The sequence below is a fragment of the Anguilla rostrata genome, chromosome 7 (genome assembly GCF_018555375.3).
Source record: "Anguilla rostrata isolate EN2019 chromosome 7, ASM1855537v3, whole genome shotgun sequence".
Taxonomy (NCBI): Eukaryota; Metazoa; Chordata; class Actinopteri; order Anguilliformes; family Anguillidae; genus Anguilla; species Anguilla rostrata.
In genome coordinates this window covers 25,439,713-25,457,534 of record NC_057939.1, presented here as the reverse complement: position 1 = coordinate 25,457,534, position 17,822 = coordinate 25,439,713, and the positions used below count along the sequence as shown (strand labels likewise).

At 43.1% G+C, this 17,822-nt stretch overlaps 1 protein-coding gene across 2 annotated transcripts; it reads right to left on the bottom strand.

Annotated features, from left to right (window-relative positions):
• Positions 1–120: 120 nt before the first annotated feature.
• On the bottom strand, positions 121–17,620 carry LOC135259468 (tropomodulin-1-like). Of its 2 annotated transcripts, XM_064343899.1 has the most exons (12): positions 17,364–17,620; positions 16,098–16,299; positions 12,266–12,422; positions 10,606–10,725; positions 7,818–7,907; positions 7,407–7,537; positions 6,828–6,935; positions 6,076–6,219; positions 5,092–5,236; positions 2,432–2,536; positions 1,772–1,804; positions 121–1,629 (listed from the first exon to the last, which is right to left on the bottom strand). In XM_064343899.1, the coding sequence occupies exons 2-10, from the start codon at positions 16,215–16,217 to the stop codon at positions 2,433–2,435; spliced, it is 1,119 nt and encodes a 372-aa protein (XP_064199969.1). In that variant the 5' UTR covers positions 16,218–16,299; positions 17,364–17,620; the 3' UTR covers positions 121–1,629; positions 1,772–1,804; position 2,432. The 2 variants fall into 2 exon arrangements, with proteins under 2 accessions (XP_064199969.1, XP_064199968.1); XM_064343898.1 differs by lacking the exon at positions 1,772–1,804 and having other exon boundaries at positions 17,364–17,617.
• Between the last annotated feature and the right edge of the window lie 202 nt (positions 17,621–17,822).

The window sequence follows — 17,822 nt, the reverse complement described above, 5'->3', positions numbered from 1 at the left end:
GTACGGGACATTTAAAGTGATTAAGTGTTAATTTATTTTTAATTTTTACAGAGGCTATGGCCTGCAGTCTGTGAATAGCCCAGGGTCTGTGTACTGTGTGTGGTCCTCTATAATAGCTTATAATCTTAGGCTTTTTGCTGTGTTTTGCACCCTGCAGTTCGTTCAGAAATCTCTCTTTCTAAGCTGGCCTCAACTCCCATTCAAATGCAATCAGCGGTAATTGGCTTTATTTTCACAGAAGTACATTTACTGGATCACAATAATCTGGTCTGTATTCATAAAATACATGCAAAAAATACAACATATTTTAAAATGAGGAGCACACGTACAGGAAAAAAAAAACATGCTTTATAATGACAACATTGCTTTGTTCTGCATGTATGTTCATATAAATGACATGCAGGTTAAAATAACAAATAGAGTGGTGATTCCCATGGATGTCAATTGCGTCATATGATGTCTCAAACAGGTTTTGGTAGGTGTGGTGTGGCCCCTCCCACACGGTTAAAGCCCAGCCTTTTTTTTTATCTGGTATCCTCACTGGAGTGGAGCTGCATCACACTACAGTGCCATTTCCCATTGGCCACATCCACCTGTGTCTTTCCAGTGTGATTTCACGAGCCTAGGCTAGGCTGTGCACATTTCTGAAGTCCAGCACACAATATACTGAAGTTAGACATTGCTGCTGGTTCATGATGTCAGTTTCCTGTGCGCATGTGTGTTGTAGCTGTTGAACATGAATCAACAAGCCATATTATAATTTTATCAATCGACAAACTATACATAAAATATAGGTTAAAAAAACATGCCCAAATGAAGGTGTAATTATTAGTATTATTACTGAATTTCAGACATTCTGAATTTCCGAGTAGGTCAGTCCCATTAGCTAAATTACACAGCTGTTTTCCTGAGCAAACCAGTGCATGCATGTATATGACAGTGGGAAAAAGGCTTTGTGGTGATGTCAGGTTCAATGATAATCAGAGAGGAGGCCTTTAATTTAAAAATAAGCAAAAATATATCTGAAAAAAGGTGCGCTATTCTATATAAATCAGGTCACAGATGAAGTCATCATTACCAGATATCTGATTATTTCTGTGTCATATACAGGTATTAACACACTGTGCTGAATGTACACACCTTAAAGTTCCAGTCCCATCCTTTGACTAAATAAAATCATGAGTCCATTTTGCAGTTGTGATTGGATGAAACTCCTTCCATGTCGTGCTTGCATTGACATCTACTTACCAGTTTACTTTTATTGAACCCGATTCAGTGGGTCAGAAAATATGCATTTGATACAAACACACATGTGTTTGATATAATCAGAGTGCACAGTTCAAGTGCATGCTGGTATTCTGTTGCACTGGCTTTTTTGTCTGTTCCTGGTTCATTGTCATTGGCTGTGGCCAGGTTCCCACTGTAAGAAGACCAGGAATTTGGCAAGGCAGGGTGAGGGTCAGGTTGGGGCAAACCTTGTCTCCCAACAGTAGAATGGCTTCAGGAGAGGGAGGAGGGTGGGGGGTTTGGAGGTTTTTTTGGGGTGTGTCCCAAAGAAGGTCGGTGGGGACTACGTGCCCATCTGACACTTGGGTAAGACAGATGTCCCATCATGCTTTGTGCTTTGCGCTGTGGTCACAAAGAGCAGAAACACACAGGTTAGTCCCATTTCAGAACAACCCTGAGGTGCTCATGCATCAGCACATTTGTGCCTTCGTTGTATGACTGACTGTGAACACCTGATTGGCTGAAGTTTGTTTGCCAAGCTCACCTTTTTCCTTTTTTTATTTCGTCAGTGGCAATTCTGAAATCCAATACAAAATGATCCATAAATAATCCAATCCATATGTATTAAAATAAATGTATTATTCACGGCTATTGAGGCTGAGATGAGCTTAACGTGAGCAAAACCAGGGGGGCTCTGCTGATACATCTACCATTTTCACCAAATATGGCAACACAACATTATCCATTCTAATAACTGCAATTTATCATACAAAAAATAAATCCATTTACATTAATAAATACCATCTCACAACGGATGTTTCCCCAGCGTATCAATATTTATTTTTTAAGTCGCTGGTCACGCTGGCAACCTCACGTATAAGAACTGGCCTGCAGCAGCCAGTATTATGAAACAGATAAATATGAAGGAGAGGAGAAGAACAATCCGGAAACAGCCATAATCCCAAGAGGATAGAGTGAGCCCCTGTGGACTAGGGCTGAACACAGGGGCCGCCTGTCTCTGGTAAATACAGTAAACTTCATTAGATACCACCAAACAAGAGTGAGAAACAGAATCAGAAGAAAAGCAGGGACTGTAGGTAAGGAGGAACACTGAGTCAGAGGGACACCTATAGGACTATAAAGAAAGAATATAGGGCCACAGAGACAAGCATGCGAGAATCAGATGGAGGTTAAAATGACTCACTTTATTTGGATCTGAACCTGAACTTCTTTTTAAAGGCCTTCTCCAGCTCGGAGACGGACAAGGTGAGGGTGACGGAGCCGTCTTTAAGTGAGCGATCCACCCGAGCTGCAACATAACATGGGTACAGAACACGCACTTCATAGTCTCTGGATGCATAACCAAAAACCCTCATCAAGATAATGTTCCCTAACGTCACATGGTCACATTCACCAAGGCTTTACCCCCCTGTTTAATGCCAGATGGTAACATTTTAACTAAAGAAGGATTTTAATTCCTTGAGGGACACCTTTGGATTCATCCACAAATCACAAGACTACAGAAACACTAATGAGCCTTCCCTTAAACACCATACAATGTGTTAGACCTGTACTCTCTCTGAGGCGCCTGGCCCTCCAAAGCACTGGCAGTGATGCCCCAATACCGAAGCTCAGAGCTGACGGAGTCCCCGCTGGATCAGGTGGAGCCGCGTGCGGATCTCTGGGTGTGCCTTACAGCCAGCGCCTGGGGGGGGGAGGTTAAGCCTAAACGCTCCCCCAGAGGCCTGGCTGCACCTGCTGCAGCTATTTCCATGGTGCTATGCGTAAGCCTGCCCGTCCCCACGGGCGCCGCCCTCATGCTGTGGAAGTTTTTATTAGTACTGGTCTACTGCTGAGGCTTTAGTGCTGAGTCACATACTGACAGATACACACACGCATACAGACAACACACACGCACGCGCCACACACACACACACACACACACCACACAACACCACATCCACATCACACACAACACACAGCGCACACCACACACACACCACCACACACACACACAACGCCCCACACGACAGAAACACAGACATGCGCACACATAATAACTAAATAAGTGTGCGTCGGAATCAGCGTGGTATGGTAACTCTCCCTCGCTGATGTCATCTTCCCAGAGCAGTTATGGTAAATGGTAAATGGACTGCATTTATATAGCGCTTTTATCTATATATTTATATATCCAAAGCGCTTTACAATTGATGCCTCTCATTCACCCATTCACACACACACTCACGCGCCAATGGCGAAAGGACACAGGTCTACCACCAGCTGTGCTGAACAGCTTCCAGTTTAGCTTCACCAACAAAAGTAATGAGCTTCCAACAACAAGGGGTCTGCTTAGGTTACAACAACAACACTGTGAGCCTCAGCCACCGCTTGCACAATGACGCATAACCCCAGACTTCAGGTCTCCAGCATCATTTCATAATGTACACAGCTGTCCTGGAGGGTCACAGTGCCTGCTGGTCTTTTTTTTTTTTTTTGCTTAATTCAAGTCACCGATTGGCTAAAGAATCCACACACTGTCTCCAAGGGCGTAACTCACTTGAAAGTAAGCCGCAAAAGTGAACACAAAAAAAAAACCACAAACAAAAAATGTTTGTTAACTGCTGTACGACCACCCTTTCTTAAGCATGATGTTCACACGTCTCTCAGTGTTAAAGAAATTTTTTTCTTTTTAATTTGTTATCAGTGGGACAGAACAGAAAATGTGTTTAACATGTCATAGACCGGCATCATTACTGCTACCCCTGCTGAAAATTCCAGCTTCTTCTGCACAGATCCATTCCTGGACGGCCGGTTTTTGTTCCCACCAATTATTTCTGGCTTTTTTTTTTGTAAACAGCTGGATACGACAGAGCTGGTTTCACCCCAGTTCTGGCCCTCAGTAACATAATTTCACCCAGGATATGTGCGCTGTCTGCAGCTCACAATTTTATAAAAAAATGTCAGGTCAAATAAATGATTTGGGCTAATGAAATAATAATAACTAAAAGCTGAAGTTGGCACGAAGTCCCAAAATGAGTCGGCTCTTCAGCTCTGCAGCTCTCACTGCAGTATGCATGAGCCGTGTCCATTTTCTCTTTCATTTCTTTTTTTAATATAGAGAGAGGTCCGATGCCCTTTTATGGCAATCTAAACTGTTTACAACGGCTCTTTGCAGCGCAGTGCCGTCCGTCTTGGAAAATGGCACCGACCGCTTCCTGTCAGCCCATTAATCATTTGCCCACTGGGAAACGGACCCCGTGAGTCACGGCCGGGCAGCCAGCGGCTCATCCAGCAGGGGCCCGACGTCACCCAACATCTAATTCAGGGGAGCAGCTGAGCTTGAAACCGAGCTAACCTTCTCCAACGGCGAATAAATGATCTGCCAGCTACAGGCTGCGACGTCGGCTTTTAAATAAAAAGCAAAGGGCATTTACCAACACCGCAGTCACTGAGACGCTGGGGACACTTTTAGTGTGTCGGGGCTGAAGCTATGCTGGCACTGAACGCAGTGGTAGCTGTTATTTGTTAAGCACAGGCAGGTGTACTTGCAGGCAGGTATACTTACAGCCTGCTGTATGTCAAACTCATTGCATGTGTATACACTGCGCACTAGTCTGGGGAATACAAGGTTAACAATGACTAATTATAATAATTACTGAAATGTAAAAAATTAAACTCTGAAAAGGTCTTGTTTAATGTCATGTTCATGCACAAGCAAATTACAAGCATATGGAAATGCAGTATTTGAGGGGGATGGAAAAACATCTGGTGTCAGTTGTGCAAATGAATATCTGCTAGACTACTCCTGTCCCAGTTTTGTAAATAAGGACCGGTTAGACTGCTCCAGCCCCAGGTAAGACTCACCCAAGTCATTGTTGTTCATCACGGCGTTGGAGGAGCGCATTCTGGGACCCTGCTGGGTGAAGTTGTAGCCGAACTTCAGCAGGGTGGAGTTCTGCTCCAGCATACGGGCCATCTCCATCTCCACCCTGTTCCCCAGGGCCTGACTCTGCAGGGAGAGACAGAGAGAGAGAGGGATAGAAGGAGAGTGAGAAATATAGAAAGAGAAAGAGCAGGGTCGCTCACCCCTGATGATCTCTGCGTGTAGCAGTCTAGAAAGTATGTAGCCTGTGTATAGTGTGGATTGTATGTACCCTGTGCATGGTGTGGAGTGAGGACAGTATCTACAGTACCTTGCACATTGGGTATAGCGTGGACATTATGAGAATATGTACCCACTGCATTGTGAGAAGGGTATTTACACCATTGTATAATCTTAGAGTTGTATGGGAGTTGTGTATCTGTTTGTAAAATTCCAGTTATCTGGGTGCTCTGCACTCAGTTGTGTAATATTGGCCGAGTGTGTTGCGTAGGAGCCATGTACCTGGTTGTGTATTCCTGACCCTGTGTGTGATCTGGGTACCTGTTTGTGTAAGCCTGACCCTTTGTGTGATCTGGGTACCTGGTTGTGTAACCTTGACCCTGTGTGTGATCTGGGTACCTGTTTGTGTAAGCCTGACCCTGGTATCTGGGTCACTCGTTGTGTAACCTTGGACCTGAGTGTGTGCTGGGTACCTGGTTGTGTAACCCTGACCCTGTGTGTGATCTGGGTACCTGTTTGTGTAAGCCTGACCCTTTGTGTGATCTGGGTACCTGTTTGTGTAAGCCTGACCCTTTGAGTGATCTGGGTACCTGTTTGTGTAAGCCTGACTCTGTGTGTAATTTTGGTACCTGGTTGTGAAAGCCTGACCCTTTGTGTGATCTTGGTTCCTGTTTGTGTAAGCCTGACACTGTGTGTGATCTGGGTACCTGTTTGTGTAAGCCTGACCCTTTGTGTGATCTGGGTACCTGGTTGTTGATCTTGAGTTCCAGCAGGGTGGTGTTAAACTGCAGTGACTCCATGAGAGCGAGGATCCCAGCCCCCGTGATGAAGTTTGACTCCACATTCAGGCTCTTCAGTGTGCTGTTCACTCTCAGCATGTCTGCCAGGGCCTGGGGGTCAAAGGTCACAGAAACACAGCTTCAGTGCCACATTTCATTGATGGGGCACACCATGGTGCCCAGGGTTAAATGCTCAGTGTTGCCACATTGCCCAGCTACGGCACCCCTCCCAATTCCCCAATATTTCTGAAAAAACTTGAATTGCCTACTTTTCTCTTTGAGTTACCACCATGCCTCCCAGATATCAGCAGCACTATAACTGAGGCCAATGCACTCACCTGAAAACCTGTGACTGTGTTGTCCCCTACAGTTCAAAGAGCACTACGGTAGACAGCTAATAGGGGAGGGGTGGTATATCTCTCGCTGATGAAAGCTGGTAGCCAATGTGAGTAATTGGAAGTCGCTATTGGCATGGTAACAAGAAGGTGATGATGAGGCTAACAGTGTCCCATTGACAGCCAGTCAAGAGTAAGCTGACAATGTATCTGAAGTTGTAGCTTGAACCTGAGTCTGGGGTAAGCACCTCTACTGACTGAGCCACTCCAGAGCCTCCTAAGTACCGTTTTCTGAAGACGTTAGTAAACAGTTGGCACAGCTGTGGCGTCCGTGGGTTATGACACTGATTGGATATAGCTGGGATGAGCTGTGACATCACTCACATAGGCCACAAGGTCAGTGCTCCGCGTTCCCACAATGCTCAGCTGTTGCACCGCGGTGTTGTGCTTTAGGGCCTTTGCGTACTCTCTGAGGGTGAGCACCGGAATGTTCTGGAACAGAGGGATCCCAGCATTATGGGTTACATGCTTCTCCTGCTGGTTACTTGAATGCAGAGTCACCCCTAGTGTTTTCGTTGCCTAACATAATGCTATCATGGCCCCAAAACACTCCGATATAAATCACATCCACCACTTAAGATTGAGCTGAGAGGGGGATGGTCGTGTCCCTAAACCACTGCATACAGTGTTTATGCCAGTGGCCGGCTCTGTTTGTCTGTGTTCATCATATAAATGGACATCCCTATTTTTTTGTCCCCTGCATATTTGAGCTAACCATGGGAAAGAAACACGTCTGTTGGGAGCTAATGTCAGATATTCACATCTTGCACAACAAAACCTAATGTTAAAATACTCAATTCTTAAATGCTCTTAAATGCAGAGATAACAGGTATTAAAGTGAACAGTCACAGTGGCTCTCATTGTTTTTGTGCAGGTAGAGCAGAAAGAACAGGGCTTTGTCACCTGGATGTTGTTGAGGTTGACCTCTCGCAGGTCAGGGTCATTCCTCCTGATTCTCTGCAGAGTGTCCTCTACATCCGTGGAGTTCGGCTGCTCGTCAGGAACTGGTTTATATTGGGTGCACTGAATAACACCTGGGACGCAGGCCAAATGTTAAACACCAGTACATACACACACACGCGCGCACACACACACAGACACACACACACACACACACACACACACACTAGGCCTACTGCACAGTGGCATTGTGCAAAGAATAATGTTCCAGCAATGGCAGTGTATTTGTACCAGATGTCAGATAGGTAGCGTAAACGCACACTGCCACTGCACAGTAGATGCTGTTAGAGATGTTTTTCTTTGTAGCAGAAGTGTTTTTATCTGTGACACTCACTCCGAGCAGTGAGGACTCACTGTTCAAACCCTGCTTGTTGACAATGGTGCTGCTGGATAGGGCTTCATAGTACTGCTGTGAACTCATCAACGTATGCATCCCCAGGATGGCTGGAAAAAGAGAGACAGAGAGAGATAGTGTGTGTGTGAGAGAGAGAGAAGCTCTTCATTGAGTTCCCCATGTCACATGTCAACATGAGGTTATCACTCATTAACTGGATATTCATTTCCACTGGATATTACATTGAGGAGCAGTGAAGATTTCATCTGGAGCGATGAAAGCGATGAGATTTGAACAAGTTACCAAAATAGAGCAAAGGTTAGTGTGTGTTTGTCTCCTCGGGACACTGTGTGCAGCTCCCTGACAGCGTGAAGGCTGAAACTAATACTGCACTCAGTACAGGCTACACAAACGGCTCGGTGAAAACCCAGGAGAGATATAAGTTCACCCCTCCGGAACTTCACACAGAACAGCCACCCCCTGCCCTGTTAAACCTTATCCCTGCTGGAGAATACAGAAATGTGTACTGGGAGTACAAACAGATCTCACAGTGAGGCGCACAGCCAATTAAATTTAATACAAGACAGGGAAACTCAGCCTGTCTCCATTACTGCTTTACACTCATTAGACTTTCACCTGCTTTTGTTATTTAGATTTTCACAACTATGATTCATAAATGAGCACATTAAAATGCTCTACAACTGTACAAATATGCTCCAGAAATATGTTCCATTAATACGAACGCAAATAAGCACACAAATACGTTCCGTAAATATGAACACAAATATGTTACATATATAAACACAAATATCCTCCACAAATACGTTCCATAAATATGAACAAAGATGCGCACACAAATACGTTCCATAAATATGACCACAGATACGCAAACAAATACATTCCATAAATATGACCACAGATACGCAAACAAATACGTTCCATAGATATGAACACAGATACGCAAACAAATACATTCCATAAATATGACCACAGATACGCAAACAAATACGTTCCATAAATATGACCACAGATACGCAAACAAATACATTCCATAAATATGACCACAGATACGCAAACAAATACGTTCCATAAATATGAACACAGATACGCAAACAAATACGTTCCATAAATATGACCACAGATACGCAAACAAATACGCTCCATAAATATGAACACAGATACGCATACAAATACATTCCATAAATATGAACACAGATACGCACACAAATACGTTCCATAAATATGTACACGAATATACTCCAGAAATACGCGCTTTTGAGATGGCAGGTGCAGAAAGGATCCTGTAGGCAGGTTTGGCCCCTGGTTTTGGCTCAGCCATTGGATGGTTGACACTATGAACGGGAGTGAGCGACAACAGCGGAAGACCACTGCTTTCATCACGAGTGGAGGGTTTAAGCTTGCCAGGACTACTCAAGACACTGCTGTATTACTGTGCTGTACTAATCAATGTAAGGAGGTGAGCAGTGCAGCGTAGTATCTATGCTAAGTGGTCTGCTAGATGCTTAAATGCAACGTCATGTAATGCAATGGACTCCAGCTATCATGTTCAGATTTTATTTTTAATCTTGCACTGTGCAGAGCACAAGCATTTCAATAATGCAAATTGACCTTCAACCACAGTGACCAGCTTGTATAAATAATAATCATTATGCTTTGTAGCATTTCGTCCTTCAATATTCTATAATTACTTCCTCCCAACAGTATTTCTGGTGCCCACAGGTTATATGCTGTTGTCAGTGAAAGATACAGCTCTCCTGATAAACGCTAACTCTCCCCTGTAGTACTGTGTGGCATGTAGGGTGTAAAATAGGTCATGGGCAAATGCCTCAGCAGCTGTAGTGCTCTTGGTATCTGGGTATAGTCTCTTCAACTGAGTAAATAGGTGATTCCCTAACTGGAGAGAAAAAAAGAAAGGAACTCTCGACCTGAAAAGGTGTAAATCTTGTTCTTAAAAATGGAAAACTGTAAAAAGTGAGGAGTATTACAGACAGAACCTGACATTAACCCTCCAAATTCAAACCGCACTGTCTAGTTTTGTTCGTTTTTTTTTTTTTTGTAGACATCCGTTCGTACAAAGACCATGAAGTGACACAAAATGACGTTCCACAGGCCTCAGGCCTCAACGGAACAGAAGAGCACAGACAGGCACTCTGCCGTCAAAGCTAGCAGCTCGGGAAACGCCGCCAAATTCAGTCACGGGTTGAGAGCCGGCTCAAAGCTGAGAGGGACAAAAACAGTGTCATCCGACTAATCCAGCAATCCCCATTTAAACAAGCCTGATAAACAAGCTGCCTGAATGAATGGACTTGGAGCATGTACACTGCACTTTTTGTCAAGTGTATCATAGGAAATGTGCTCTTGTGTCTCTGTGGAACACATTCTGTGGTTAAATTGAGAAGCTCCAGAATCTTCCCAACAACACGGACACAGTACTTATTTTGTGTGATGAGCCTGAAATAAACAAGACCACTGACTGAGGACCAACAGTCTGAATAAAGTCTGGTGATGATGCTTAATTTAATGTAAAAAAATGTATTTTCAAATTTGCAATCCACAGCTTAATCCTGTGAGTGTTTGTGTGTGTGTGAGGGTGTGAATGAGCTATATCATATAAGCACGTGCCAATGCCTGTATGAGTATATAGGTGTGAAGGTGGCTGTGCGTGTGTGTGTGTGTATATAGGTGTGATAGTGCCAGTGCATATGTGTGTGTATTTGTGCAAGTGTGTGTGTGTGTGTGTGTGTGCACAAGTGCACAAGTAAGTGTGCATATACCCCCTCTTCTCACCAGCGATGTCACACAGCTCAGCATCATTAGCAACCGCCAGTGCCTCCTCCAGTTCAGGCTCCAAGGTCACCTTCTCTCTGACTGAGGTCACCATCTTCTGCTGGGGCACCCAGGCCTTCCCTGGACAGACAGGAGGCCCCGGTGTCACTCTCACACACATACACACACACACACACCCTACCAAAACTGTGCCCCACCACAAACACCAAGGACACCAGGCATCGTAGCACTTTATTAGATCAACATACAGTCCAGTACTGAGGGATCATGGGACACATCCATTTATCATACTAGTGTTCTGCGAATTCTCTGTAACTGCGGAGAGCTCAAACTGCTATTAGGACGAAAATAAATTCAAAAGCAGAAAAGAAGAGTTTACCAGAGTTGCTAGGCAACGCAAAAACAGACGCCTCATTTCGAGAAGTCTTCGGCGACATGCAGGAAAAGGAAAGCCAGGAAGAATAAAAGATCCGCGACGTAAACCAGATGTACGTCTGTACGTCCCGCCAGACGCCACGGTGGTGAGCAGGAGGAGTTCAGCGAGAGAGGAGGGAGAGAGACAGACAGAGTGCAGGGCGGGGCCAGTCCATCGTAAAAGCATGATTTTGAAAACGGCGGGAACGGGAGGGGGGGGCTCCAAATCATGGAGGGTGGGTCCTTCAGCTGAGGCTGGGCACGCTTGGCCGTCCGTTAATGTCCGACAGGATCTGCAGTTGTGAAAAGAAGGTGCGGTGCTGTCAGCGTGCACAAAGAGGCTGCAGTGACAAGCAGGCAGGGTGGAAGGCTGGTGCTCTTGTAGGTGGGCGGAGCTTATTTCACTTTACATGCAAAACATACGCCAGGGCCCCGCAGCCCTGGTCCCAATGACCCACAGGCTCAGCTGGTTTATGGAGCTACTCAGCACTTATTTGATTAGCTAAAGCTGCTAAGTGTCCACACAATCAGCTTTCTGGTCTCTGAATTGGTTACTGAGTTGAAGTCGAAAGTAAAAGCTCTCCAGAACGAAGTGTTCTGTATTTCAGCATAAACTACTACACTGCACAGTACCAAATGGTCAATGTAAACTCAACTCTAACAGAGCATATTTTACACTGATACCGTTCCTTTTATCTGTTTTTCACTTGTATAAATGTTCTTAATGGGGCATTGACACTGAACATGTGCTTGTGTAGCAGGGGTGTTGAAAGATGTGGAATACTAAAGAGGTATGGCAAATGCTATTTTAAAGGTTAGATGGAGTACTATGAACAGGCAGGATACAGCGAGATTACAGTGGTATGGCAAAGCTCATGTGACTGATTATAGGATCAGCACAAAAGTTAAATTCACCCACGACACAGAGACCCAGCCTAACTCTCCATAACTGCAAGTACGTCTGTCACTTACAACTTACCACCAGTACGCTGACATCGGTTAACAAATTCAATGAAAAAACTTTGAAAGCTCTGCATTGATCATATTATGAATAAGAAGGAATTCTGTCAATTCACACACAGAAACACACAAGCGTACACACACACATACACACACGAGCACACACATACACAGTTATGTACGCACACGTGCACACACACACACACAGATGCAGCCTGTCCCCAGTTTTATATTAACAGGAGCGTGCCCGTCTCTGGAGCCCCCTGCCCGTGCCCCCTCTCCCCACCTCTCTTCTGGCCAGTGTAGGGCACGGGGTCTGGCTTGTCCGGGTCCTCCTTGGCCTGCTTCTCCAGGTGTGCCAGCAGGGTGTCCCTCTGGAAGGCCCCCGTGGGGGGCTTCTTGGTCTGGTCCTTCTGCCTCATCCCCGCAGGCAGGTGATGGTCCTGACCGGAGGAGAAAATGGTGAGGAGGGGGTCGTGCACATCGCTGGTCGCAGCGTGACCTTTGCATGCGGTCAAATTGGGATAAATTAGGTCATAGGACAATAAGCAAAAACGACATGTTGTCGAGAGGGGTTATTTTCCCACATTGTTCGACAGCAGCGCTGTCAGACTCTACTCATCGAGGACCACGGCACCTTCTGGTTATTGGTGTGTTCCGCACTGGAGTGCTTAATTTAAGTTACTGATTGGCTAAAGAGTCACGCACCTTATTTCCAAAGCCTGAACTGGCTACCAATCATAATGAAAGCACAGAGACCTGCAGACAATTTGGCGCTCTGGGACTGGAGTCTGAGACCCCCACTCTAGAGACAGAACAATGCTTCCAATGCACCCTGGCTTTATTATTTCCCTCATCCCAGCACCTGGCACAGGGGAGATAAGCCAGGCCTGAGAACTGGCAGGGCGCACGGAGAGACAGGGCGCTCTGTTAGCAACAGGAGCCTTCGAAAACATTTCATCAGCTGCCCGACAGTCCGGCACACACACACGGACACCCATGCACGCACGCATGCCAGCACACGTGCACGCGCACTGCAAAAACCAAAAAAATCTAAAACTAAAAGTATTTATCTTAATTTTTAGACTGTTATTTCTTTGACTTTTTCGCTGCAGAAGACAAAATAATTGGTAATGAAGCAATGCAGTTTTGACTCATTTCTAATTTTGTCAATGCGGTAAGGCAACTTCACTCATCAGTGAACAGTCAGAAACTTAAAACAAGCTAATATGTTTGACTGAGAGAAAAAACAAAAGTCTCAAGACATGCACACATGCACACACACACACACACACACGTGCACACACACACACACACACACACACACACACACACGCACGCAGAGCCAGTACTCAGCATTTTATCAGCAACCTGATAGCCTGGCTGCAGCATTGAACACTGGGGGAACCCAGGCTCTCAGTGAGAAAGGAGGGCCTGTGGCAGCCAATAATGTAATAACTACCGTTAATGTAATAACTGCCAATAACGTAATAATTTTTCTGTTCTTAATGTAATAAAAGTCGATAACATAAAAACTTACCAATATAGAACTAAAATTTCTGAACCAATAACGTAGTAACTTTTTGCACATAATGTAATAAGTTATTAGATTATTGACTGGTTATTACATTATTAGCTGGGTAAAAAAAAAATCATTAAAAATGTAATAATAGGAGCCGATAATGTAATAATATACTTGTATCACTATATATAAGTTTTATTTATTATCAAGTGTCAGACTTCCATAACACTTAGGCCTACCCTTACTGTTGCTTCTTTCAAATAGCTGCTCAAAAACCAGGCCAATCCTGACCCCTGAATCTTAGTCCTAACTCTGAAAAAACACACCTACTCTCTCTCTCTCTCTAGGAATTAATTGTTTGTGTAATTTGATGGTTAGACTTATCTCCAGCCCTGCCTTATACTCCTTTGCCATTTGAGTACCAAATTAAGTGGGAGCACACGTTTGCAAACACAGACAATTACTCTTATGTTGTATAATATGAAATCTATACCTCTTTGAAGATGCTGTGTTCTCAAATAAAAAAGACCACCACTTCTTTCCATGAAAAATATAATCTTTAATCAAGTGTATTTAAATAACTTCTTCAACTAAACTGGCACTATTATGCCTTGTGCTCAACTTTCAACCTCTTAATGCAAAATCCTAAACTGTAAAATATAGTATATAACATGACCTACAAAGATAACTTTGGTAACACATCTTTCAGTTTTATCATAATAATAAAGGATGGTTTACCGTCCCTTTTTTAAAGAAATAAACATTCTCTTGATACACATTACATTTACAGTATCTATGCCAATTGGTCCCAGCATCATGTTTTCTCTCAGAAAACAATGTTTCATTTTTTCAACAGAACTATTTTGTTAAATATTTTTTGCCCAAACTAATATAAAAGTAGTACTGATAATTCATTTTGCACTCAAAATGAGGAAGTATCGATAAGAGTATTGATAAGTATTGGTATTGATAAGCAGTATCAATAGTGGTATTGGTATTGATAAAATCCTAACCATGCCCATCCCTAGTTGTAGAAACTAACTAACTCACTAACAGGTGCAGTTTTCTCATGACATGGCTTGCCATTGTGCCCCTTTCTCTCTTGTTTTAAGCACTTCTTTCATGGTGACTTGACTTGTGACTTGCTTGACCTGAGCAATGACTTGACTTGTCTTGCTTGACATTTACTAGTGACTCGACTTGACTTGCTTGAGTCTAAACACAGTGACATGGGACTTGCTTGAGACTTGAAGGTTAAGACTTGAGACTTACTTGCACAAGTGTGACTTACTCCCACCTCTGCCTCACTGTCAGGTGAAAAGAAGCAGTTGGCGACTCTACATGTATCAGAGGCGTGTGGTAGTCTACACCCTCCCCAGACCAACAGAGGATAGCGCATCGACCAGGACCGTGATACACACAGAGAATTGGTATAACGACTAAAATTGGAGAAAATGGCAAAAATAAAAAAGAATTAACTATAGATATCATTTGCTTCGGTTTTAGACTCTTTGTTGAGCTTGTCATGACTGTATTCAAATAGCCAGGGATGTCAATAGGGCAAGGATTCTGATTTTGTAATACATTTTCATGTAACCTTTCAGGAGTCAGGTTTGGTATATATACATAGAGAGAGAGAGTGCTGAATAATATGCTATAATAAGTGCTATAATAGTGTGGTTGAAACAGTTTGCTTGAAAAAGTTATTTAAATACATTTAATTAAAGATGACATTTTTCATGAAAAGAAATGGTGGTCTTTGTATTCGTGGACAAAGCATCTTCAAAGAGGTATAGATTTCATATTATATGACATAAGAGTAATTGTCTGTGTTTGCAAACATATGTGCTCGCACTTCATTTGGTACTCAAATGGTTAAGGAGTAGAAGGCAGGGCTGGAGATAAGTCTAACCAAGCACCACAAACAAATAAATAGTCATAATTCCTAGAAAGAGAGTAGGTGTGTGCGCGCGCGTGTGGTCAGGTTTTTGAGCAGCTATTTGAAAGAGGAAACAAGGGTAAGTGTCATGGAAGTGTGACACTTTATAGCCAATAAATAAAACTTAAAGCGATATAAGTATATTATTACATTATCGGCTCCTGTTATTACATTTTTTTATGATTTTTTAAAAACCCAGCTAATAATGTAATAACCAGCCAATAATGTAATAACTTATTACATTCTATGCAAAAAGTTATTACGTTATTGGTTCAGAAAATGTATTACATTATTGGTCAGTTATTACATTATCGACTTTTATTACATTAAGAACGGAAAAATTATTACGTTATTGGCAGTTATTACATTAACGGTAGTTATTACATTATTGGCTGCTACAGGGCCTGAGAGGGTCAGGAGTACCCAGGTCAAAAAAAAGACTTTGCCATGACCTTCTGAGGAGGAAGAGTATCAATGAGACTAGGAGACTAAGCTTCTAGACTACTAAAGCTTTGTCTCCTTGTTTGATTGCAGACCAATTAACAATTAACAAACAGAGTTTGAGTTTGATTTCAGACTAATTAACAGCATATTTTAGTTGCTTGACCTCTGCATGTTTCCCAAGGTCAGCCCAAAATGAAGAATGCCGGAACTCACATCCTGATCCAGCTCGTCCAGTTCATGCTCGAGTTTCCGCAGCTCCTCGTCCGACAGCTTTTTCAAAATCTCGTCTTCGTCCACGTCCCGGTACTTCTCAAGATGCTCTTTTAAGGACATGATGGGATTGGGGGAAGGGTGGGGGAAGTAGGGATGGAAAATAAGAGGAAACTATGCTCCACAAAGATTTGGGGAAGAACACCTGCAGAATCAAAAACAGATGATAGGATGGGCAAAAACTTCGGAGGTACAATGCCAGTTCCCTAACCACTATACTACAATGCGATCGACACGCTGGATAACTGTTCTTTAAGGTTTCCAGACCTTTTTTACACTACAGTTCCCCCATATAACATTTCTGCCCTTGCATTAAATGTACGCATGTTTGTGTTTTTAATTAAACTGTCCAGAAATTATTTTCAAGTTCATTTAAGTTCAACTGAATTTTTGTCCTCATACACGAGACGCTTGTTTGGAAAACAATAGGCTATGTATAATATATTTAATACAGACAACACAACTGTGAAATGGGAACGTATTTACCCGATTTTCATTTAGGCATTTGATGCAAATAAAGCGAGATTTCAAATCATAACCAAGAACAGTGGTTTATTTTAAGTTGTACTTAAAATTGTCTTTTGTTACCGGCTTCCATAGTGGTTCGGTTTCTCGAAATCAGAAAAGCCTATGTGGAGAACAAATCAGGCCATGCATGCTGAAAATAGCTTTTAGTGGCGATTGATTTGCAAGATGCCCTTTAAGTAACATATTCGCGAGCATCTCAGATTTTGGCTAAATGGTTTCCTAATCAAAAACGTTATTTTGCTTTCAAAATTATACCCAATGTCATATAACTGGGAAAGTAATGTAATACAGAATGCAATCTACTGTACACTACAAGGACTGCCCATTCAAAGTTCGAGGCAACAGGTTAAATCCAACCATGGTTATGTTCAGTCTGGTTTCTTTGCATCCATATTTGCACACAAGCCTTTATGTTATTTACAAACTTCATTTGGAAAGTATGCACGCTTTCTCCAGATAAACGGCCAACCAGATAAATTTCGAGACTGATAGCCTATTAGAAATCAGGAATTCTACATTTGCGGCGGTAACGCTTCCTCAAAATAATTGCAGTCTATTTATAGAGTAGGTCCAGCTTTGCTACATCCAGCTAAATAGTTTGACCAGATATGGTTTCTTTTCGGCTCACATGGAAAATGCGCGCAGATGTAGCGGACCATAAAGCGATCAAAACGCCCTTACCTCACAGTTTGGTGTTACCAGCCACAGAAAACGAAAAAAACCTCTCAGAAGTCACTTCCACGGAAATAAGTTGCTAAATTCCAAAGAAACTTCTGTTTTCTCCCGCAATGTCAAGGAGGTACAGAAATGACGTGTAGCTTCCGAAGTACTGGTCCTCACCAGAGTGCCAGTCAAGTGATGTCATCTTCGCTGATGTTTAAAATGCGGACCAACACGAATCACAGGGAGAAACACGGGACTGTGCACTTCAGCACCAAGCGCCTTCTGAACATTACTTGAGTGAGTGAACATTGCTCATTACAGACGGAATAAACCTAGCAAAAACTGAATACACTGACATTGTATTAGGCTATGTACTTGTATTGTGCAAGTAGGCTGTGTGGACTTTCTGGAAATAGCACATTTCACAGTGATGTCCTTAAAAATATATTTCAGTATACGAAATGGGAAACACTTTGA

Excerpts from the sequence above, each read along its gene's own strand:
- LOC135259468 (XM_064343899.1), bottom strand. The coding sequence starts at position 16,217 with ATGTCCTTAAAAGAGCATCTTGAGAAGTACCGGGACGTGGACGAAGAC. Across the intron at positions 5,237-6,075 it reads AACTCAAGATCAACAACCAG|AGTCAGGCCCTGGGGAACAG; the intron begins GTACCCAGATCA and ends CTCTCCCTGCAG. Across the intron at positions 2,537-5,091 it reads GATGAACAACAATGACTTGG|CTCGGGTGGATCGCTCACTT; the intron begins GTGAGTCTTACC and ends GTTATGTTGCAG.